This window comes from Somniosus microcephalus, chromosome 18 (assembly GCF_052327205.1).
Source record: "Somniosus microcephalus isolate GS21.2 chromosome 18, FLI_Smic_1.0, whole genome shotgun sequence".
Taxonomy (NCBI): domain Eukaryota; kingdom Metazoa; phylum Chordata; class Chondrichthyes; order Squaliformes; family Somniosidae; genus Somniosus; species Somniosus microcephalus.
Window position 1 is genome coordinate 51,049,447 of NC_141004.1, and position 25,151 is coordinate 51,074,597.

Genomic DNA, 25,151 nt, shown 5'->3' on the forward strand with positions numbered 1-25,151 from the left:
ATCCTCCAGAGGGGGTCATTTCTTACCAATTTGATGGAATTTTTTTGAAGAAGTTACTCAGTTAATGGATGAGGGTTAGCTAGTTAACATTGTCTACCTGGACTCTCCAAGCTTTTGATAAGGTACCGTCTAAGAGACTACTCTACAAGATAGAATCTCATGGAATGATATGTAATCTACGGTGGTGGATTGAGAACTGGCTGAATGCCCGTAGGCAGAAAGTGGTTGTTAATGGATTTGGATCTGCTTGGAAACCAGTTACCAGTGGCGTCCCGCAGGGATCGGTGTGAGGACCAGCGCTATTTATTTTCATCGATGATCTATATGTAAGTGTTGGGGGAATGATCCACAAGCTTGCGGACGATACCAAGATATGTGCAAGAAGGGATTCTAAAACCCCCATTCAACTTTCCAAGGACATATAGCAAAAAATCAATGCTTTTGGATTATGTCAATCCACCAGATTAGACTTGGATGCCCACATGCTTTAAAAAAAAGACTTGCATTTATATAGCACCTTTCACAACCTCAGGACATCTCAAAGAACTTTACAGCCAATTAAGTACTTTTAAGTGTAGTCACTATTGTAATGTAGCAAACATGGCAGTCAATTTGCACACAGCAAGGTGCCACAAACAGCAATGTGACAGCAACCAGATCATCTGTTTTAGGTATTGGTCGAGGGATAAATATTGCCCAGGACACCGGGAGAACTCCTCTGCTCTTCTTCAAATAGCGCCATGGGATCTTTTATGTCCACCAGATATACAAGATACACAAGATACATGACAAGTCACTCTGATAGCAGACATGTGCAATACTCACTAAACTCATTCTTGGCAGTATCCACCAGCTCTGCATATTTCTCAAGCTTCCATCTTCACACAATGCGTTGCACTCCCCCTTCTTCTCTGCCCTGTTGGTATCTAATTCAGTGCCTGCTGTGGGACACTTGTAAGCAGCTTGTGTATGATGCATCCCAGATCAAAACCTTTTTTCTGTGATGTTACTGACTAACTCCCTTACCATCTGGTGCAGTACTGTGGCGTTACTTCACTGGCCCTGACAACTTAGAATCTTTGTTTCTTAAGCAATGAGTGTAAAAACTATAACTCCTTTCATCTTGCTTCTTGAGCTGCAAGGTCCCATTGCCACAGAGAAGGGCAGATAATACTGAACACATCAACCTTGAACTTCAACTGTTCATTTTGATGTTTTTAGGTTCCAGATCTTAGGCTGCAGCCAAAAAGTACCAGAACCCTTGCTAATTCTTGCACACACTTCGTTGTGGACTTCTCTGTTCGTAGTTACTTGCTTTTGTAAAGGAAGATCATGTAGCAACAAATGTGGGTCCTCACTGGTAATGAGATAAAGTAGCAAAGAAGGCTGGAAATAAAGATGGTTTCAAGTCAAATACTAAAGAGCTAAAAACTGAATACTGAAAGGAATTGGGAATAAGGTCTACAGGCAAATTAGAGACTTTCCAAATTTTGTAAAGCAAGATTTCAAGCAGTTACCCACAATTTTCAGTATTAAACATGTAAATATGCAACAATCCTCCTGGTTATAATATCTAAATTCTTGCTTTTGTGTCTATATGTAAACAAAAAAGAGGAACCTAATTAATATATACACACACCAGATTTGATGGTATATGAGTATCACTCACCTATCTATCTGCAGAGCTCCTGGTACTGGAGCCCAAAGACAATCCTTCCAACAGCCACTAAGTGGCGCAGGAGAGATCAGCATTTCATGCAAATGTATAAAGAATATTTTTCTGTAACTCAGAAATCATCATGGCCTGAACAAATGCAAAAAATCTGTATTATAAGAAATATTACCAATTTTAAGGGCAACCATTTCACAGCAGTATAAACTGGGAACAGTTTCCACAGGGAAAATGTTAAAATAAGAGAGTGATTTTAAAAACTAGCACAGGAAGACTTCTGTTGCCCTCATGATCAAGGATAAGGTTAAACTAAAATTAGTTGTAAAAATCTCACATGCACCTGGGCTTGATCAGACTTCAAGTCCCTTTCAAGTTCCTTTCAAGTTCTGTTGTTAACTATAAAATCCTAGCAATAATAAAGCATGCAGATTTCATCGAATAAATGTACTGCGTGGAGATACCAAGATAACTCTTTAAACAAGGAAAATATGCTAACATGGTTTTAAGATGCTATATAGCAAAAAATAAGATATTGGGAATTTTCCTGTAGCTGTCTTTAAATATTAAAATCAGGGTATGAAGATACCAGAAAACACGAGAAAGCATACCTTTCACATTCATCTTACCTGCCCTGGTGGTTGGCTGCTGTGGAAGCAACACTATTTAAGATGGAAGAGGAAGAGAAGGAGGGAGAGATGATGGTATTTCGGCTGGGTTGCTGGCCAGCAGCTGAGGTAACTGTTGCTATAGTAGCAGCTGAGGTGACTGAGGTGGTGATGGGAATGATTGAAATGGAGGAACTGTTCAAGTCATCTTTTCTTCTACCAAATGAGGCACTGGTAACAATTGATACTTATATGAGAATGGGTAATGGTAGACAACTATACTACACCATTCAATTAATTATAGGTTTATAATGTGACTCCTCTCCCGCCCCCCCCCACCCCACAAAGTTTTCTCCCTACATCTCTTTTTCTCTTTGGCAAGGAGGACAAGACAGTCCAGTTCACAGCATCTCCACAGGAGCCATCCTCTTTCTTCAGCTGACAAGCCAGAAGACATGTTTGGGTCATCTATATAGAGTAATGGGGAAAGCTAAAGAGTAAGCTTGCTAGATTTTCCCATTCCTCCATAGTTGACCAAGTCGAGACTGGTAAAACTTGTCCTCTGGAAAAAGAGAGCGGAGGTGATTAGTCAAGAACTTGGGCCTCCTTATCAAGAGTCAAACACTCTTCAGTTGTAACTACCAGGCTATAAAGCACCTTCAGTTTTGTCAGCAGCATATAATTATTTTTCCAACATATTACTATTTTACACTGAAGAAAGAAAATGATTGACAGATGGACGTCCTTAAGATAATTTGGTTAAAAACAAAAATGACCACCAGACTGTGGATTTCTTTTTCCCAAAATTTAACAGCAGTCAGAAAACAGGGTCAGAGAATCTGGAATATGACTAGGAAATGTTGTAAAATAATGCCTCTTAACTGACATTGAACTGTAAAAATGAAACTTCAGACCGGTTTCACCCTAGAATGTAATGGTCCATATTTTGCGGCCCCTAAGGGCCGCGCAAGTTCCGGGTTTTCGTACGCAAAAACCCAGAACTTGCGCTCTGCATCCCCGAGAAAAGGCCATCCGCGGGCGGAGAGTTCTGCCCAGCGAATGCCCGCGAAATTCTTATGCCTGGTAAAAGTAGGCGTAAGACCTGCTTTTACCAGCGTAAGAGTTTAAATGAAAATAAAAATAATTTTTTTTCCAACCATTTAAACATTAAAAACACCTGTAAAATAAGGGATTAATTTTAGCTCCTTTAAAACATTTATTTATTCAAAAAATTAAATTTGTTTTAAATATTTAATTATATTGTATTTTAATTAATTTCAAATATGTAATTTAAAAAAAACGTATTTGCTATGTTTGTGTTCATATGGAATCCATAAGCATGAATGGGAATCCCCCTTCTTTCATTTGTGGGGCCGGCCCATGTGATCCCGGGGCATTTACGAACCGCCTGCGCCCCTGGGATACGTGTGCCTCTACACATGTCTACGCAGAGACACTCAGGAGCGCACGTCTCTGTGGATCCAGGACCATCAGGTAGGTTCATAGATCTTTTGTCGGTCGGAGACATCCGCCCGCAGGAAACCTCCGACTACAAAGTCAAGCCCATTATTTCTGAGCTTAAAGCACAGATTTCACTTCAGTACAAAATCAATAGCTTAAGTAGGTTTATGATGTAATATTTGTACATAACACTTTCCCTACTGCTCAGCAATTTATATAGTGAAATTTGAGTCATTCAGATCAGAAGATACCAGGTTCAATACCAGAGCTGTGATGAGTTAGTTGATCTGAGCTGGGATAGCAGTAGTGGGAAAATTCCTCAAGCTTCCCACTCCCGATTAGAATCAAGGCACCTTTAATGGAAGTGCATGTGCAGACATTGGGGGAGTACAGGATTCTACAGTCCATCAACACTCGCTATTTAGGTTCAGGTATGGGCATGGTAATGGATGTGTCTAGTTTTACAGCAAGAAGTCGATGTCTTCAGGAGAGTAGGGGAGATAATTGTTTAGAAAAAAATAATAAAAATAAATCAGCATGGAATAAGACCGGGACTTCCTAAGCATCTACTTCGAAAAGGGACATCTCTTTTCTCCCCCGCCTCCCTTCCAAACCTTTCTTCCACAAATCATGCTCAACACATCCCATCACGGGCTCCACCCCACCCTATTTGAACTTCTATGACAACTATGCCAATTGTGGCTCTGAAAGAACAGATTTGTAAACTGAATTACAAGACAGCAATGGCTGAATATGTTAAGTAATGACAAAGGCGTGTGGTAACCAAATATTTAATGTGTAATCTCTTGCATATTCGCCTTTAAACCTGGACTGTTTTAATTGGACTGTGTAAAGATAGCAGCATTGTGTATAATTCAACCAGTTAACTTTGAATTCAATTCTTACGCTGATTTTTGCCTATTTTAGATCTCTCTATATTGGCACCATCGCTCACCGAAAGGACAAGCTATCCAAAGTCATCACGACAACTCGTAGGCTTTTCAAGAATGTCAAGGAGCATAACAGCAAAGCAGTTTCATTGCCTGAAGCCAAATACAGCACTACCTCACAGTACTCTTGAAAAATAGGCATTAGGTAACTGCATCTCTACAGGAACTTTACTGGTATTTTTTTCTTAAAAATTGGTATTGCCTAACTTGAGACTAAATCCTAGTTAAAACAAAACTTTTTTGACTACCTTTGTCAACTATTAGACCATAAATGTTATCAATTTAGAGCAGCACAGAAAAATAACCAGTAGGTGGTGGTTTAGTGAATCTCAGCCATTTTCATATAATACGTTTAAGAATGATTCTTGACAACCATATAAAATACAAATTAAGAAACTAAAAATATTTAAGAGCCTTGATACAAAATTGTTCAACTGTGAATCTTTCATCCATAATTTTGACAAAACAGCTGGATAAAAATGGCATTTTCACATTATGCTCTATTTAATTTGCATAAAAGAATCCTGTCCTTGCTCACCTTCGCTGATACAAAGGCATTGTGTTAGTAGTTGATGCATTTACAGACATGCCGCCTTCATTTCCCACATGATTTGTATCCTTTAAGTCATCCTTCCACTGTCGCCTTGTGTAAGAACCACTTCGTACCAGACTAGCTGCTGATTCCCTTTAAACACAAGGAAATGATTTGTCTTAAGTCAGATAGTTTGTGCTACATTACATAGAAACATAGAAGATAGGAGCAGGAGTAGGCCATTTGGCCCTTCGAGCCTGCTCCGCCATTCAAATGAGATCATGGCTGATCATCCAAATTCAGTACCCTGTCCCTGCCTTCTCCCCATATCCCTTTAGCCTCAAGAAATATATCCAACTCTTTCTTGAATATATTTAATGAACTGGCCTCCACCGCCCCCTGTGGCAGAGAATTCCACAGGTTCACCACTCTCTGGGTGAAGAAATTCCTCCTCATTTCAGTCCTAAATGGCTTACCCCTTATCCTTAGACTATGACCCCTGGTTCTGGACTCCCCGGCCATCAGAAACATCCTTCCTGCATCTAGTCTGTCCAGGCCTGACAGAATTTTATAGGTTTCGATGAGATCCCCTCTCAATCTTCTAAACTCCAGTGAGTATAAGCCCAATCGACACAATCTCTCCTCATACGTCATTCCTGCCATCCCAAGTATCAGCCTGGTGAATCTTCGCTGCACTACTTCCATGGCAAGAACGTCCTTCCTCAGATAAGGCGACCAAAACTGCACACAATACTCAAGGTGCGGTCTCACCAAGGCCCTGTACAACTGTAGCAAGACATCCTTGTTCCTGTACTCGAACCCTCTTGCTACGAAGGCCAACATACCATTTGCCTTCTTAACCGCCTGCTGCACCTGCATGCTTACCTTCAGCGACTGGTGCACAAGAACACCCAGGTCTCTTTGTACTTCCCCTTCTTCCAATCTATTGCCATTCAAATAATAATCTGCCTTCCTGTTTTTGCCACCAAAGTGGATAAACTTGGTCAAGTTAATGGTATCCTGCATCTAGTATTATGTAAAAGAGCTGAGCAAGTCAGAAAATGCTAGTTTCTTTTAAATTCGATTTTTCATCTTTTTCTCTTCCATTCTGACAAAGTTGTAAATTATTAGTTAACGCAACACAAAATGTGACAAGACTGTTCAACCAATATATAACCAACAATCACAAAAACTTGTAAATAGTTTAAACTATGCTTTCAACCACAAGCAAAGTGAAAGCATTGCTTAAACAAACATTTCAGTTTTGGGAGATTAGCTAATACATACATGGAGAAACAAACCAAGGAAGGGCCTGCCCTACTTCATTAGCAATGAACAGTTCTTCAGTTGCTAAAAGGAAGAGCAACAGCTGAAATGCCAAGGTACTTTAGTTGAAACAGAACTGACCTATTTTCCTTTTCTTCAATATCAGATGTGCTGTGCAGTCTTCTGCTAGGGATTGTTGGTGCAACATACACGAGCCTAGTTTTATTATCTTTATCCTGTATGATGAAAATAAAAAGATCAGGAGTTTAGTTATCATCCCATGAATGGCGCACCGGCCTTTAGCGTGTGAAGGGCTCCTTTTCACCGCCAACACGCCTGGAGGAAGGCTCAGTTTCCAAGTGCAAAGTCCCATGCTGCCAGGTCTTTGTAGCCTTTAAGTTGTCTTGTGATTTGCAAGACTGCATGGGGAGCGGGTGGGAAGTAGTCATCCTTTCAGCTTGCTAACAGTACTGTAGGAGTTTAAGTAAAGGGGAAAAGTTAAATATTTGGGATTCTGTTGGTTTAAGAAGAGTAAAACAAGGTTACACTGCAGTAGGAGTAAATTGGCACAGCAGGCAGTGGAAACCAGTTTTCTAACCAATCAGCAGGGGTGACTCATTTGGCTGTAAACAAACAGTATAAAAAGACCAGTCCTAGTGCGAGCGAGCACTGAGTGCGAGTCATCAAAGAGTGCTGTGAGTTTGGGTAAGTGGGGTGTTAGGTGCTCTTTTCAAACTTTAACTCTGTGGGTTGTAATTAATAAGGCCTTTCTGGTGCAGAGTGACTGTTGGTAAACCATTTAACTGGTGTAATTAGAGGAATTGATTTAATTTAAATCCAATTAATTAAAGGGGATACTAGCATCTAAAATCGGGCAGAGGGTGTCCATAACTAACAATAAAAATTTTAATTAATTACATAGAATGGAGCAGGTGATGTGTTACTGTTGCGAGATGTGGGAGCCGGTGAACCCCATTGAGGCTCACGGTGATTACGTCTGTGACAAGTGTCTGCTGCTACAGGAACTCCAGCTCCGTGTTGATGAGCTGGAGTCTGAGCTTCAGACACTGCGACACATCAGAGAGGGGGAGAAGTACCTGGACTCGGTGTATCAGGAGGTGGTCACACCTATGAAGTTAATTAATTCAGATGTAGCCCATGGTCAGGGACAGGACGGTGTGACTATGAGTGAGGCAGGTACGGGGATCCAGGAGGTAGAGCTGGAGGAGCCGCAGCCCTTGCTCTTGTCCAACAGGTTCGAGGTTCTTACTCCCTGTGGGGACAGGAGCAGGGACTGCAGGGAGGATGAGCAACCTGGCCACAGCACCATGGAACAGGGGGCCATTCAAGAGGGGGGAGTAAATAGAAATGATGTAGTGGTAGGGGATAGTATTATTAGGGGGATAGATAGAGTTGTCTGCGGCCGAGAGCGAGAGTCCCGAAGGCTGTGTTGCCTACCCGGTGCCAGGGTTAAGGACATCTCCTCTGGGCTGGAAAGAAACTTGCAGTGGGAGGGGGGTGGATCCAGTTGTCGTGGTCCATGTTGGTACAAACGACGTAGATAGGACTAGGAAGCCGGTTCTGTTAAAGGAGTATGAGCAGCTAGGGGTCAAATTAAAAAACAGAACCTCAAGGGTAATAATCTCTGGATTATTACCTGAGCCACAAGCGAATTTGGCTAGGACAAATAAAATTAGAGAGTTAAATGCGTGGCTCAAAGACTGGTGTGGGAGAAATGGGTTTCGCTTCCTGGGACACTGGCACCAGTACTGGGGCAGGAGGGAGCTGTTCCGTTGGGACGGGCTTCACTTGGTCAGTGCTGGGACTAGAGTCCTGGCGGATCATATAACTAGGGCTGTAGAGAGGGCTTTAAACTAACTAGTGGGGGGGGAGGTTCCTAGAGAACAAATAATAAAAATGACAACAGAGAAGGTCATAGACTTAGGTAGCAGTGGGGAAATTAAAAACCAGAGCGTGTCAGGAAGGGGCAGAAGGTATGGAGTAAAAGGTAAAGTAATAAAAAGGGCAAAAGCAGGAACTAAGTGTCACAAAACATATTTGAAAGTTCTCTATCTGAATGCACGTAGCATTTGTAACAAAATAGACGAGATAATGGCACAAATAACTACATATGGGTATGATCTTGTGGCCATTACAGAAACATGGCTGCAGGGTGACAATGCCTGGGAATTAAACATACCAGGTTATTTAACGATCAGGAAAGACAGGCAGGAAGGGGAGGTGGGGTGGTTATGTTAATAAAGGAAGGAATCACTGTAATACAGAGAAATGATATTGGGTCAAAAGATCAGGATAATGGAACAGTTTGGGTGGAGGTAAGGAATAATAAAGGGAAAAAAAACACTAGTGGGCGTAGTCTATAGGCCTCCGAACAGTTGCAACTCTGTTGGACGGAGTATCAATCAGGAAATAGTTGAGGCTTGTAATAAGGGAACAGCTATAATTATGGGGGATTTTAACTATCATATTAATTGGACAAATCAAATTGGGCAGGGCTGCCTTGAGGATGAGTTCATTGAGTGTATTAGGGATGGGTTTCTTGAGCAGTATGTAACTGAACCGACCAGGGGGCAAGCAACCTTAGATCTGGTCCTGTGTAACGAGACAGGATTAATTAAAAATGTCCTAGTAAAGGATCCCCTTGGAATGAGTGACCATAACATGGTTGAATTCCATATTCAATTAGAGGGGGAGAAGGTTGGATCTCAAACAAGCGTGCTAAGCTTGAATAAAGGAGACTATGAAGGTATGAGAGCGGAATTGAGTAGAGTGGATTGGGAAAATAGATTAAAGGGTAAGACGATACATGATCAGTGGTGTACATTTAAGGAGTTATTTTACAACTTCCAAAAAATATATATTCCACCGAGAAGAAAAGGGTGTAAAAGAAAAGACAGCCATCCGTGGCTAAGTAAAGAAATTAAGGATAGTATTCGACTAAAAACAAGGGCATATAAGGTAGCCAAATCTAGTGGGAGGATAGAGGATTGGGAAAACTTTAAAACAGCAAAAAATAACAAAAAGATTGATTAAGAAAGGGAAGATAGATTATGAAAGTAAATTAGCAAAAAATATAAAAACAGATAGTAAGAGTTTTTATAGTTATATAAAAAGAAAAAGGGTGGCTAAAGTAAATGTTGGTCCCTTAGAGGATGAGACCGGGAAATTAATGGTGGGAAATATGGAGATGGCAAAAACACTGAATGAATATTTTGTATCAGTCTTTACAGTAGAGGACACTAAGAATATCCCAACACTGGACAAACAGGGGGCTATGGGGGGGGAGGAGCTAAACACGATCAAAATCACTAAGGAAGTGGTACTCGGTAAAATAATGGGACTCAAGGCGGATAAATCACCTGGACCTGATGGCTTACATCCTAGGGTCTTGAGGGAAGTGGCGGTAGGGATTGTGGATGCATTGGTAATAATTTTCCAAAACTCCCTGGACTCAGCAAAGGTCCCGACAGACTGGAAAACTGTTAATGTAACACCCTTATTTAAAAAGGGCAGTAGACAGAAGGCTGGAAACTATAGACCGGTTAGCCTAACATCGGTGGTAGGTAAAATTTTGGAGTCCATTATTAAGGAGACAGTAACAGGACATTTGGATAATCATAATTTAATAGGACAAAGTCAGCATGGTTTTATGAAGGGGAAGTCATGTTTGACAAATTTGCTGGAGTTCTTTGAGGAAGTAACATATAGGGTGGATAAAGGGAAACCAGTGGACAGTGTATTTGGACTTCCAAAAGGCATTTGACAAAGTGCCACACAAAAGATTATTGCTTAAGATAAAAAATCACGGGATTGGGGGTAATATTCTGGCATGGATAGAGGATTGGCTATCTAACAGAAGGCAGAGAGTTGGGATAAATGGTTCATTCTCAGACTGGCAATCAGTAACTAGTGGTGTTCCGCAGGGGTCAGTGCTGGGTCCCCAACTCTTTACAATCTATATTAACGATTTGGAGGAGGGGACCGAGTGTAACATATCAAAGTTTGCAGATGATACTAAGATGGGAGGGAAAGTAGTGAGTGAGGAGGACATAAAAAACCTGCAAGGGGACATAGACAGGCTAAGTAAGTGGGCAGAGATTTGGCAGATGGAATACAATACTGGAAAGTGTGAGGTTATGCACTTTGGCAGGAAAAATCGTAGAGCAAGTTATTATCTTAATGGCAAGAAACTGGAAAGTACTGAAGTACAAAGGGATCTGGGGGTCCTGGTGCACGAAACTCAAAAGGTTAGTATGCAGGTGCAGCAAGTGATTAAGAAGGCCAATGGAATGTTGGCTTTCATTGCTAGGGGGATAGAATATAAAAATAGGGAGGTATGGTTTCAGTTGTACAAGGTATTGGTGAGACCGCACCTGGAATACTGCATACAGTTTTGGTGTCCATACTTAAAAGACATACTTGCTCTCGAGTCAGTACAAAGAAGGTTCACTCGGTTAATCCCGGGGATGAGGGGATGGACATATGAGGAGAGGTTGATTAGATTGGGACTCTACTCATTGGAGTTCAGAAGAATGAGAGGCGATCTTGTTGAAACATATAAGATTGTGAAGGGGTTGGATCGGGTGGATGCGGGGAGGATGTTCCCGATGATGGGTGAAACTAGAACTAGGGGGCATAGTCTTAGAATAAGGGGCTGCTCTTTCAAAACTTAGATGAGGAGGAACTACTTCACTCAGAGGGTGGTAGGTCCATGGAATATGCTGCCCCAAAAAGCTGTAGAAGCTACATCATTACATAAATTTAAAACAGAAATAGACAGTTTCCTAGAAGTAAAGGGAATTAAGGGTTACGGGGAGCAGGCAGGAATTTGGACATGAGTCTAGGTTTGGATCGGACATGGCCCTGTGGGTAGCGGAGCAGGCCCAGGGGCCGTGTAGCCTGATCCTGCTCTTATTTCGTGTGTCTAATTCTGTTAGTAGATTGGCGGTTAGGATCAGATCAGCCATGATCTTATTTAATGGTGGAGCAGGCTCGAGGGGCCGGTTGGCCTACTCCTGCTCCTATTTCTTATGATACCTATTCAAAATCATACATAGTATAAGCTGTGGTCGGTGTTACTTCTAATTCCTCAGCAAATCACATGTAGATCTACTGAGACCAAAATCTGTTTCCAGATCAATATTTTACACTGCAACAGAACTGTGGGAAATAATATCCACCTGAAAATGTAACAAATGGTAACGTTCAGATACAGTATTCTATTGCAGCTTCTACCAATGAAAGGGATTCCTTAAATATCCTGCACAGGTTGGAGTCATTTATCAAAAATGTACCTTTTCCCGGTTATCAAATATGGTTGAAAGCCGAGGACTTGAAGCAGACCGGCTAATCCCAAAGAAGTCCTTCTCTTTCAGTGCTTGGGAACTGCTAATTTCACTCAGTGCATCGTGGCTCCCAGTTTTCCTCAACCCCAGTCTCCAAGAAGCTGGAGATTCATCTTTTCCTTCTTCATCTTTGGTAGTAGATTTAATAAAAGGGCTAATAATCTGTAACAAGATCAACAAGTTACAAAATTTCTACAAATCTTGTGTTTCACACAACTTGCAAGCAGTTTCAGTTCATGGTTAATTTTGATCTTTTAATTTTACTTTTCTTAATCCTGCCACAACATGCAGGATGTTTTAAACCAGCTTAAAGAATGAAAAAAAGAGAAAATGTCACAAGCAACCAGCTTCAGGTTTCACAAAAAGAAACTACTGGAATAAAGTTTCAATTGAAAAGCACAATATACATTAAATTGTAGAAGAACTTGTGTTCATAGTGCCTTATCCAGTCCTCAGGATGCCTTAAAGATCTTCACAACAAATTAATTGTTTTTCAGCTGTAGTCATCGTTATTGTAGGCAAATATGACAGACAAGTTATACATAGCAAGATCCCACAAAGTAATGACAAAAACACAACTTCAAATTAACCATTGAATAAATACATCAAGATTACTTCACTCTTCTCTCTTCTACCAAGCAGCCATGCAAGGTAAGCTTACACTGATCATATCAGATTTTCCCTACTGAGCTCAGGCAATAAGTAAGAACATCAGAGTCTAATTGAACAGAATAGGGTTTTCAGCTCATCCAGCTTTTTCTGCAGTTGGCTCTCATTAGTGGTGCTCTCAAATTCCGACATAGCCCAAACTATAATTCCTTCTATCTCAATCTTCTCAAAGATTGATATGTATTTAACAAAAATCTGTCCATTTAGATCATTAGTTGTGTTGTCAGGACAATTTTTTTAAACTCTCACATAGCTTATGGTGTCTTTGTTTTTCTTAAAGTATGTTCCTCATCAAAAATTTTCAGTCACTATTCACTGATAGGACAGGATATCATCTATTTTCTCTGAACCAACATCCTATTAGAAAAGGCTAAAATTAAATACTGCAAATGTACTCTCACTAGTGTATTATGCAGAATAAAAACCAACATCTGTGGATTTACAGGAAATGTGAATTAAATAGTGCAGAAATAAATTGGACAGAAAAGGGACAAATTGTGAAGAAGGATTGGAACCATAAACATTCTGTCAAGATAACACTGATTTCTTAACGTGATACAGAAGCAAGGTACAGTACTAGAGTTGGTGCTATATTAGGTTTAAGATTTAGCAGTTCACAGTAATGATGAGCAATTTAGAAATGGGTACATACTTGGGGTTCCAGTCATCACTGGAAACAGATCTGATGATCTAACAACAATTCTTCAGAACTTTCTTTAAAAAAAATCCTATTTTAAAAATTAATTCAAGCAATTTAAAAAATAGTTCCATTAGTGGATCTCCCATGGCATTGCTCACCGATAAAAATGCAAAACAAAATTGAGTATATAAATGAATCCGTGCCAATACCCATAGCAGTTACCTACATAAAGAAATGTATTAACTCACCTGTCCCTGCTCCTGGTTATACAAAATACAGTAAGCGAAACATACTGACTCAAATCTCAGAGTTGCATTTTACCTTTCTTGTTGCAGCGGTAGCGGTGTGTCGAGTGGACTGCCCTGCAGTGGGAGCCAGCTGCGAGTTACTGCTGTTCAGTTTGCTGTTAATACTATTTTTGATAGATGGCTTTGATTTATCTGTGGAAGAAAAAAAAATCAAATTTTGAAGTTTTATTTTGAGCAGGCACACTTAAAAATATTCAACCCTATCAGAACTCCAAGAAATGAGAGCTCCTACAATTTCAAACATTGCAAATGTGAACAGTAGATCATGACCAAGGCTCATCAGAGCACACAGCCTCAATTTCTTGGTAAGCCTGCAGTAAATTATGAAAATGTCAAGGCTTAATGAAATTAGTACTTACATGATAACAGCAAGGTGCTTAGAAACACAAGGATGGGATAAAAAAAAAATGAATCAATCAAGAATATCTGTACTGAACAAAAAGTCACCCCTGACCAGAGATTAAGCCATCATATAAAGTGCTGAAGCAGCTGAAGTAACTACAAGAACTGGTCTTAACCAGGTATTCAGGGAAGTGTTCTCAAGAGTGAAATATATCACTTCCAACACCTGACAGCAAGCTTTCCCAAGCCATAGCAGGACACACCATAATGAAGGTTTTGCTAAACCCATTGCAGATCAGTGAAGAGGAGAAAGTTGAGAAAAAGACAGTTTCCCCCAGCGCAAAAACTGATCACCTCCTCAGTCCAACTGTCCCTCGAGGGCTTCTGAGATGACAGAGTGGATGACTGATGGAGCTACTCACAGAATTATGAGGAAGGGGCCCCAAGTCTAGAAGAATTTATCCCAAAAGATTCAGACATTTTCCTGCCCCGAAATTATGAAACAAAATGCACAGCTGAGGTTTGACAACAGCAATCCGTCACACTGACGCATGGTCAGATCATAAAGAGATAACTATTTGAAACTAGGATCCCATTCAGACTTCCAAGCCTTACTTTCAATATCTCCGTACTGGATTGAAGAAAAGAAGTTGTAAAGATGTTGGCCCCGATTTTCAGCTTGTGTGGGAAATGGTCGGGTTTCCCCGAATGTGGGGTTTCTGACACACAAAAAAGTGTCAGCCAGCTCCACGCAATTTTCCCTCAAGTGGCCAATTCATTCCCAGCATGTAGGAAGCCTTGCTAATTGTCCAAATTAGAGTCAGAAATCCCCACAGTATGTCATCATCATTCGTGGTGCTTTCAAGGTCCATAGCAAGCACTGCATCATCTGAAGGCTTCCAAATGAACCATACAGGATGGCAGAGGAGCCTGCAGCAGCTGTGGCCGCTGCCAGACCCCGAGCTGCCTTCAAATTCGACGAGGCTTCACTGCAGGCATTATTGGATGGGGTTAGGGCCCACAGGGAGGTCCTCTTCCCTTGGTCAGGCAGGAAGAGGCCTCCCATTGAGACCAATGCTGCATGGATGCAGGTGTCAGCAGATGCCAACTCGCTGGGAGTCACCAGAAGAACCTTGGCATTACATCTCTAACTCCTTCCTTTACTCCCCCACAGTGCCATCCAGAGCCCCTGTCCTCACTGTGGAGGAGGAAGAGGCTGTGCAGCCAGACTCCTCAGAGGAAGCTCCAACTTCTGAGGGCACAGCGTCAGCAGAAGTAAGCGCACCCATCACCAGCGCAGACACTCACACCTCGGGGGGACCTTCGGGACATAGAGTAGTGCTGGCGTTTCACAGCTCACAAGTGAGCCTCAGCAGATTCTGGAGACAGGGACAGCAGTGGAGAGTCCTCGTCGGAGGGCGCAGGACTCTGCTAGCTCAGCTCAGCTGCGCTGCATGTCGACCCTCTTGCGGATGGACCCAGAGGCAGAGAAGAGGCGATGGATCTCCATGCACAGATGCAGGAGTCTGGCAGGTTTTGTCTCCAGGGTCACTGCGAGTGTGGAGTGAATGGAGGAGTCCATAGCGACCATGAGCAGAGCCTTTGTGGAGTCATTGGCGCATGAACGCATCACCATGGAAAGGTTGGCAACCTCCATGGAGGAAATAACTCGCCAGGGTACGGAAAACATGGCAAGTGCTCATAAGAGAATGACATCTCTTGAGGAGCGCTGGCCATCTGTTGAACAGAGAAACCAGATCTTCATGGAAGTCCTTCTGAGTAGGACTGCCAGTGCAGAAACGGGTCCCCATGGCCCCCTAAAGCGCAGCAAGGTGCTCTCGAGCCACTTCCAAGCACTGGCCCCTTCTGGCCTGTGCAGCTTCAGGTGAGTGAGCAGCAGCCTGGTGCTCCTGTTGCTGATCCTGCTGCTGCCCCCTCTGCTGCTGGAGATCCTCTAATGGCAAGAAGGGAAGGAACAAAAGGCGTCCCATGCTTCTCGCAGATGCCTCTGCTGAGGAAGCGCTGAGTGAGGGTGGCGAGAGGGGCTTCCCAGGAGATCACATTGGATAAGTGTGTGAGGCTCCAACCTTCCACAGCTGTGCCTAAGCCTTGAAGAAGTAGCCCCAAACCTGCAACAAGGTCCTTCAACATACAAGTGCTGTCCCTTTAAATCGCAGCTTCTCCGATTGACCTACAGCTGACAGCAAGCAAGCCGGCAAGCTTCACGCCAGGTCTCATCAGCGGGGTTCCCCGCAGGCGTGTTTCAGGTGGGGAAAGCCCCAAAGTCGCAACGGCCCCGGAAAATCTACTTCAACAAGGTAATTATTGGTCATTAGTGTGCCGACGACCAGTCCCGCCAGCGGCGGCCAGGACGGAAGCAGGTCGCGGGGAAATGGCGGTCCGAAAGTCGGACGGGGCAGGGAATCAGGCCGGGGGGGGGGTCCCGACCCGCTTTTTCATCGATTTTCGGCCCCCGGCCGCATGAAAAGCCGCCCGACGGCTGCCAGAAAATTGACCCCGTTATGTCGGCAGATGACAACATGCTGTGTGAAGATCAAAATATTTAGTAAATTTGCCAGTGACAGCTGTTACTGGATCAATATTACATAAAAAATTTTCTATAGCATTGACATTTTTTTTTTTTATTCGTTCCTGGGATGTGGGCGTTGCTGGCAAGGCCAGCATTTATTGCCCATCCCTAATTGCCCTAGAGAAGATGGTGAGCCGCCATCTTAAACCGCTGCAGTCCTTGTGGTGAAGGTACTCCCACAGTGCTGTTAGGTAGGGAGTTCCAGGATTTTGATCCAGCGACATATTTCCAAGTCAGGATGGTGTGTAACTTGGAGGGGAACTTGCAAGTTATGGTGTTCCCATGTGCCAGCTGCCCTTGCCCTTCAAGGTGGTTGAGGTCCCGAGTTTGGGAAATGCTGTCGAAGAAGCCTTGGCGAGTTGCTGAAGTCCATCTTGTAGATGGTACACACTGCAGCCACAGTGCACCGGTGGTGCAAGGAGTGAATGTTTAGGGTGGTGGATAGGGTGTCAATCAAGCGGGCAGCTTTGTCCTGGATGGTGTCGAGCTCAATGGGTGTTGTTGGAGCTGCACTCGTACAGGCAAGTGGAGAGTATTCTATCACACTCCTGACTTGTGCCTTGTAGATGGTGGAAAGGCTTTGGGGAGTCAGGTGGTGAGACACTCGCCGCAGAATACCCAGCCTCTGACCTGCTCTTGTTGCCACAGTATTTGAGGCTGGTCCAATTAAGTTTCTGGTCAATGGTGACCTCCCTGGATGTTGATGGTGGGGGATTCAACGATAGTAATGCTGTTGAATGTCAAGGGGTGGTGGTTAGACTCGCGCTTGTTGGACATGGGCGATTGCCTGGCACTTTTGTGGCACGAATGTTACTTGCCACTTTATCAGCCCAAGCCTAAATCCAGGTCTTGCTGCATTTGGGCATGGACTGCTTCATTATCTGAGGAGTTGCGAATGGAACTGAACACTGCAATCATCAGTGAACTTCCTCACTTCTGACTTTATGTTGGAGGGGAGGTCACTGATGGAGCAGCTGAAGGAGGTTGGGCCCAGGACACCCACTGAGGAATTCCTGCAGTGATGTCCTGGGGCTGAGATAATTGACTTCAAACAACTATAATCATCTTCCTTTGTGCTAGGTATGATTCCACTCAGTGGAGAGTTTTCCCCTGGAAAATTGACTTCAATTTTACTAAGGCTCCTTGATGCCACACTCGGTCAAATGCTGCCTCGATGTCAAGGGCAGTACCTCTCACCTTACTTCTGGAATTCAGCTCTTTTGTCCATGTTTGGACCAAGGTTATATTGAGGTCTGGAACCGAGTGGTCTTAGCGGAACCCAAACTGAGCGTTGGTGAGCGGGTTATTGGTGAGTAAGTGCTGCTTGATAGCACTGTCGACGACATCTTCCATCACTTTGCTGATGATTGACAGTAAGCTGATGGGACGGTAATTGGCCAGATAGGATTTGTCCTGCTTTTTGTGGACAGGATATACCTGGGCAGTTTTCCACATTGTTGGATAGTTGCCAGTGTTGTAGCTGTACTGGAACAGCTTGGCTAGAGGCGCGACTAGTTCTGGAGCACAAGTCTTCAGCACGACAGCTGGGATGTTGTTGGGGCCCACAGCCTTTACTGTATCCAGTGCGCTCAGCCGTCGCTTGATATCACATGGAGTGAATCGAATTGGCTGAAGACTGGCTCGTCATGGTGGGGACCTCAGGAGGAGGCTGATATGGATCATCCACTCGTCACTTCTGGCTGAAGATGGTTGCAAACGCTTCAGCCTTGTCTTTTGCACTCGCGTGCTGGGCTCCATCAGCATTGAATATGGGGATATTCATGGAGCCTCCTCCTCCCATTAGTTGTTCAATTGTCCACCACCATTCACGACTGAATGTGGCAGGACTGCAGAGCTTTGATCTGATCCGTTGATTGTGGGATCGCGTAGCCCTGTCTATAGCATGCTGCTTCCGCTGTTCAGCATGCATGTAGTCCTGTGTTGTAGCTTCCACAAGTTGGCACCTCATTTGTAGGTACACCTGTGCTGCTCCTGGCATGCTCTTCTGCACACTTCATTGCCATCAAGCCAGGGGACCAACCCTGGTTCAATGGTAGAAGTGAGAGATATGCCAGGCCATGAGGTCACAGATTGTGATGGAATACAATTCTGCTGCTGCTGATGGCCCACAGCGCCATGAATGCCCAGTTTTGGGCTGCTGCTGCTGCTTCTTAGGCAGTCCCTCGGAACAGAGGATGACTTGCTTCCACATTAAAAATGAGTTCTCAGGTGACTGATGAGTCCAATGCGGGACCTACAGTCTCTTGTCACAGGTGGGGCAGACGGTGTTTGAAGGGGCGGGTGGGTGGGGTGCTTGGGTTGACGTCGAAGAGACTCAAGGTGTTCGGCACCTTCCCCGATGCTTCTCCTCCACTTTGTGCGGTTTTGGACCAGGAATTCCCAGGTGTCGGTGGGGATGTTACACTTTTTCAAGGCGGCTTTGAGGGTGTCCTTGAAGAGTTTCCTCTGCCCACCTGGGGCTCTCTTGCTGTGCCAGAGCTCCGAGTAGAGGGCTTGTTTTGGGAGTCTCGTATCGGGCATGCGGACAATGTGACCCGCCCATCGGAGCTGATTGAGCGTGGTCAAAGCTTCGATGCTGGGGATGTTGGTCTGAGCAAGAACACCGACGTTGGTGCGTCTATCCTGCCAATGGATTTGCAGGATCTTGCGGAGGCAGCGTTGGTGGTACCTCTCCAGTGTTTTGAGGTGCCTGCTGTACATGGTCTATGTCTCGGAGGCATGCAGCAGGGCAGGTATCACTGCTGCTCTGCAGACCATGAGCTTAGTGCCGGGTTTGAGGTCCTGGTCTTCAAACACTCTCTTCCTCAGACGACCGAAGGCTGCACTGGCACACTGAAGGTGGTGTTGGACTTCGTCGTTGACGTCTGCCCTTGTTGACAGTAGGCTCCCGAGGTATGGAAAGTGTTCCACGTTGTCCAAGGCCTTGTCGTGGATTTTGATAATCGGGGGGCAGTAGTGTGTGGCAGGAGCAGGTTGGTAGAGGGCCTTTGTCTTACGGATGTTTAGTGTAAGGCCCATGTTCTCGTACGCTTCAGTGAAGGTGTTGACGATGGTTTGGAGTTCGACCTCCGAGTGAGCGCAGACGCAAGCGTCGTCTGCATACTATAATTCAATGACAGAGGATGGAACTCCCTTGGATCTGGACTGGAGGCGACGGATGTTGAACAGTTTCCCGTTTGTTCTGTAAATTAGCTCCATTCCAGCGGGGAGCTTACTGAGGGTGAGATGGAGCATTGCAGCAAGTAAGATCGAGAAGAGCGTTGGTGCGATGACACAGCCTTGCTTGACCCCGGTTCGTACGCGAATTGGGTCTGTGGTGCAACCATCGGTCAGGATCATGGCTTGCATGTCATCGTGAAGCTAGATGTGTTCTGAATCTATCCCATTTAGCACGATGGTAGTATGAGACATCTATTTAGGTATTTGGATGCATGACTAATCAAACACTGGATAGTTACATTGGTCAGCCTGTGTGTCAAGATTTGGATCGGGAAATGTTTAAAAACAAAGAAAGTTAAACCCTAAATAAAGTTAAAAACAATCTAGGTTCTTAAGCTCAGTTTCCAAATTCTTTTATCCAAAAACAAACACTGCCTTTAGCTTTAATTCAGTTTAGCTATTTCCAATTAAACAAATCAATTTATTGCCACCAAATGCAAGGGGTCCTGATTAGCGACAAATGAAGCAGTTTTATTAACTGTAGATTTTCATTCACCCACTACATCCTACTTCAATCAGTTATAACTCCTGAGCAAGTTTTAAGTAGTTAAACATTTCAAGCTTATAATTTTACTCCCACAATCTCCATTCTGACTATCTGGAAATTAAAGAATCAAGTGTCCTCACACTGTAAATCTGAGCATAATTTCTGGAATAAATGGATGTTTGACACACTTTGTGAACTCCTGTACAATTCACAGGAATGTGTTGTATTTGGAAAAACTGCTTTAAAAGGCACGTGTTTTATATTTCAGGTTGGAATTAGATTTAAAATGAAAAGTTTAATCTGCAGATAATTTCATGCCATTCAACCCAAGGAGCAAACAATTTTTAAATCTGTAATCATGAATTCAAAAAAAAAATGTAAATATGAAACAATCTGCATAGTTTAAAAGTCAGTTGCAGGACTGGTGCAGCAATAAATATTGCCTTGATCCTGAGTATGCTGATGCAAGCAGGAAACCATAATTGCATGAATCACATCATTGCAAAGTGTGCTGGTTCTTACCATCCTCCAACTCTGGTCAATTTCTTCCAACTGATAGACAGTCAAGCTCTTTGCTAAAACTGAAATGTTATAAAAAGCATATGGGATCCATGGCTTTGTAGATGCAGAGAGTATAAAAAACAAGGAAGTTATGCTAAGTCTTTATAAATCACTGATTAGACCTCAGCTAGACTATTATGTTCAATTCTAGGTACCACATATTAGGAAGGATGTCAAGGCCTTGGGGAGGGTACAGATGAGATTTACCAGAATGCAATCAGAGATGGGGGATTTTTTTTTAAACTGCGAATTATGATCTGGAATGCACTGCCTGAAAGGATGGTGGAAGCAGATTCAGTAGTAACTTTCAAAAGGGAATGTGATATATACTTCAAAAAGGAAACAGTTGTAGGGCTATGGGGAAAGAGCAGGGAGTGGGACTAATTGGATAGCTCTACCAAAGAGGCAAAGGCACAATGAATGGCCTCTTTCTGTGCTGTAAGATTCTATGACTCTAGGCTTTTACTTTGGCATTTTAGAAACAGCTTTTTCCACAATGAGCAGTTATTTGGGGTAAATGTTTTGTTTCCAACTGTAATGTATAGATTGATCTAAAAAGGTATTGTTACAATTAAATGCACACAGCACAATAAAGCTGCATCAGTTGCCATGAAATATGACCATTTATCTGAAATTGTTCAGAGCTGGGAAAAAATTAGAATGTAAAGGGGGGAAAAAAACAGCATTTGGAAAATAAAATTTTAATGTTTGTTCCAAACTTCCTGTACTTTTTATGAAGTGTTTTCCTCTGACTTGATCCTTAGTATTTTCTAGTTAAAATCTCAGCCTGTGTTCAGCTTACCTGTATCGACCTCAGATTCGGAATCCGAGGCATCCTCCTCCTCCTCAGAACTGGAGCTGCTAGATTCGTCTTTTTTACTCTCCTCGTCGACCTTTTCTCGCTCGGGTGATTTGCGCTTAGTTTCTTTTTCTTCAGAAAGTAGACGGTCTTTACTGTAACAACGAAACAATTCAATCACCATTACCTGTACAAATTACCTCAAATGGTTGATTTATTACTGCAATATATTACAATGAGATGAACAAGAATCCTTAACAGTTAATTTTGTAACCACTGTAATGTAGAAGATAACTTTGTGGTTTTTTTTAAAGTTTGGGCAATGTGGGGTGACACTGTTCTGCAAACTTTGAGCTCCAAGAAGCTGTATCTGGGATGGGCAGCCAACAGTTCACACTAATGTCCCACACAAGTTCCTAAGTTCAAATGTGTTGTCAGAGAGAAGCAAGATGCTTCCAGCCATTACCCTGTGTTCACAGCCAGTGTCCAAGTGCACCTGAATACCTCTTACTGGCTGCTAATTCACCTGGAGGTAGCCATGTTGGAAACATTCTCTCAGCATTAGCCGAGGATGCAAGCAGTGCATTTCTCCAAACTGAGTAGGTACCTTCTCATTGTCTGGAGCAGGCATGGCCTGGTAGGTTGAAATTCACTTTCCGTCTTCTCTACGAGCCATAAAAACTCAACGAATTTTGCAAAGCAGGCAAAACTTTTCCGATGGGAATCAAACAACGCTTTCCAGAATGAGTATTTATTGTTGAATGTATCAAGTGATGTACACGCCACAGTGTTATTCCATTACTCTAACAGCTTTCTCTTCAGTCTCACCTGTACAGATGTAAACTTCAACAGAAAAAGCATAGTTTCTTCTCGAAATTGTGGAGATCTGCTCCAGTGCCCAAGTTCCGCTGAGATTTTGATCATCAGAAAGCAATCAATATCGGTTACAACTTTCAGGTCTGCCCTTGGTATTTTTTGTGGCCACACCCATAAGTGGTCCCAGCATCTTATGTTCAGGAATGTGGCCATACTGCCCAATATTTAATTATACAACAGCATAATTATACAGGGGTTTAACAGGAAGACAGAGTTGTGCTCTCAACTGGATAGTGTGTCTTTGGCACATGCCCTAATTTCAATCTTTTCGACGGTGGACTGAACTACTTGGTGAGACAAGACAGTTAGGAATTGTTAAGCTGTTTTATTTCATAGAGACAGCAAGTAAACAAAGGACAACAGTGAAAGCAATTTCCACTTAGTTACTTCAATTTCACTTCCTGCCTCAAAAAAATGGCAAAATAATAAGGCATGTACGCTCTCCCATTCATGTTCTGGCTTGCTTGTTTTTGAGATACCTTTTCTATAGGTAACTTCTAACGGCAAGACCTGACCTCCTGCATTTCAGTGTGCTGCACGGGCATTTGTTCAAATCTGAATACCCCCAGCCACGGGTTTTCTCCTTTCTTTTTCTGCGAATGCTGGCCCAAAGAAGCGGAGGGGTAATATTGGCAATACTTTCCCCAGGCAGGGATTCGGAGCAGGTCTATCAACCAAACGGACTACACCCTCTCCTAGAAGCATACTCTTGCAGGCACGTCATGGCATGCCCATATGAATAGAATCATCCGCACCACAATTAGCATGAAAATGCAGAGAGATAATTAATTACTATATTTCCCGGATCATCCTGGGTCATAATGGGCTTGGGATGAGACAATGGATTCTCACTGCAATAGTCTGAAATAGATTGGGAGTTAAGGCATCCTGTAAACTAGCCGGTCTGGTTTAATATACATTCTTCAATGCTTGCAGAAGGTGCACTCTTTTTAAATCTGTGCAAATTCACTTTGTTTTAAAATAAATCCTTCAATATAAAAAATTCCAAAACTCTTCAAAGAAAAACAATCAAAAATCCTAAAACATTATATCAACATTCACAAACGTTGCATCAGCAGAGGAAAGAGGATTCCAGTAGCTTTTGTACCTCTTAGAACAGCCTGAGTTTTGATTATAATTGCACTCATCTCTGGAGCAGTATTTGGGCTTTTTTCTAAAAAAATATGGACTGAGTGACCAATCCATCCATCCCCCCACTCAGCCCCCCCAAAAAGTCAGGAATTCATAACAAAAAATCAGGAGAAACCGTCTGTGATGAAATATGTCATTCATCAGACTCTGTATTTAACTACATATATTGTATTGCCTGCTCCTGTGTTTTACCTTGTATTGTATATAGTGCACCGCCCCCTTTCTCCCCATTGGGTGTGTCGGCTCCGCCCATACCTGGCCCTACTTAAGACAAGCCCAGGCTTGTCTTGCAGCAGAACAGCAGAATGCTAGGTGAAGACACAGGCATCTTTCTTTGCTAATAAAAGCCTTGTTTTATCCAGTTAACTTTGAGCCTTGAAGTTATTGAGGCGCATTACCGTCTCGAATGATCCATAGGCATCAGTAGCAGTCCAGAAAAGGATCAGGACAATTTTTTCCAATGTCACAAAGAGAAAACCAGTTTTAAAAACCACGTGTTGAGAAACTTCTAGTCAGTTATGACTGGTTAGCTTTTGTGCCAAAGATTAATTAATATTGAAGTTATTTCAACCTGTATTAGATCAGCAGAACCCATTCCCATACATAGTTATTCTAGACTGGTTCCCTCCACAAACCTATTCATTTTACATTATAAAGTCGTATAGATAGAGTTAAACTCAAACCATATATTAAATCATCTACATGTGGACATAGTCAAATTCAATAAAGCTCCGTGCACAAGTTGAACGGTCATGGATTTCCAGTCAGCTAATGTCATAATTGAGATGCATCAGAGAGCAGCTGGTCTAAAAGTTCAGGGATTGGCATCTCTTTCATTATGGATATAAAAGCAAAAGGGAATTAGCACAGAGGCCTAAGCATTGTTGGAACAGATTCCACTGCACTAAAATAGTGAATCAAACTAAGCACATGATTTTCCAAAACTCCTTTACAAGCCTGAGCAATTACTCAGTTGGGCCATATGTTACGGATTGCATTTTAAATGCGCAATTGTTGCAATATTAAAATATAAATACAAAAAAGTTGGCGGCGTGGCCAAGCTGAAGCTGACGTCAGGAGGCCCGAACCATTTCTGGAATCAGGCCTCATTTGAACACCACTGGCAAGTAATGGATGCCAAATGGGTGCCTCACAGCATCTCGCTGGCTGTGGACGGGTGGGCAATCGTCCAGCTCCCACATTGAATTGACTGGCAGGTCACGCATTAGAGGGGGTAAGCCCCTTCCCCTAATTTACATATTTATCAGTTTCTCACAAAAACAGGAGGCTGTGCTGCTCACCCATTTAAAGGCTCATCTGAAAAGTGCGTCAGGCAGGTATTGGGCCTCATTATGACAGCCGAGGTGCCTCTGCCATTTTCAACTGCCGCCCACTCATTTTTCAGGTGAGAAATGAGCAGCCGGCAGTTGAAAATCATCCTATGCTCTACTCTTACTTGTTCTATTCTAGCTAATGACAAGCTTCTTGGCATAATCAAAACTGATGTTAAGTGTATAGAGTGCCAACAACGTGGTCAGAATACAGGCAAAATCTATGATCATTGTGTGACTTGTGCACTGCATCCTTTTCAATATAAATTAAAACTGCTACAAGTGCTACAAAACACCAAGTTGG

At 42.9% G+C, this 25,151-nt stretch overlaps 1 protein-coding gene across 2 annotated transcripts in view; it reads right to left on the minus strand.

Moving 5' to 3' along the window:
- Positions 1-25,151, minus strand: part of LOC147105267 (protein phosphatase 1 regulatory subunit 12A-like) — a 287,064-nt gene that overhangs the window by 121,998 nt on the left and 139,915 nt on the right. The window contains exons 8-13 of one of the 2 annotated variants that reach the window (XM_086011450.1): positions 21,492-21,643; positions 13,483-13,601; positions 11,802-12,014; positions 6,628-6,722; positions 5,227-5,373; positions 2,299-2,508 (exon numbers count right to left, since the gene is read on the minus strand). In XM_086011450.1, the coding sequence (XP_085867576.1) occupies positions 2,299-2,508; positions 5,227-5,373; positions 6,628-6,722; positions 11,802-12,014; positions 13,483-13,601; positions 21,492-21,643 (936 nt within the window). The remainder of the gene's footprint in view (positions 1-2,298; positions 2,509-5,226; positions 5,374-6,627; positions 6,723-11,801; positions 12,015-13,482; positions 13,602-21,491; positions 21,644-25,151) is intronic. The other variant, XM_086011451.1, reaches the window with a different exon arrangement.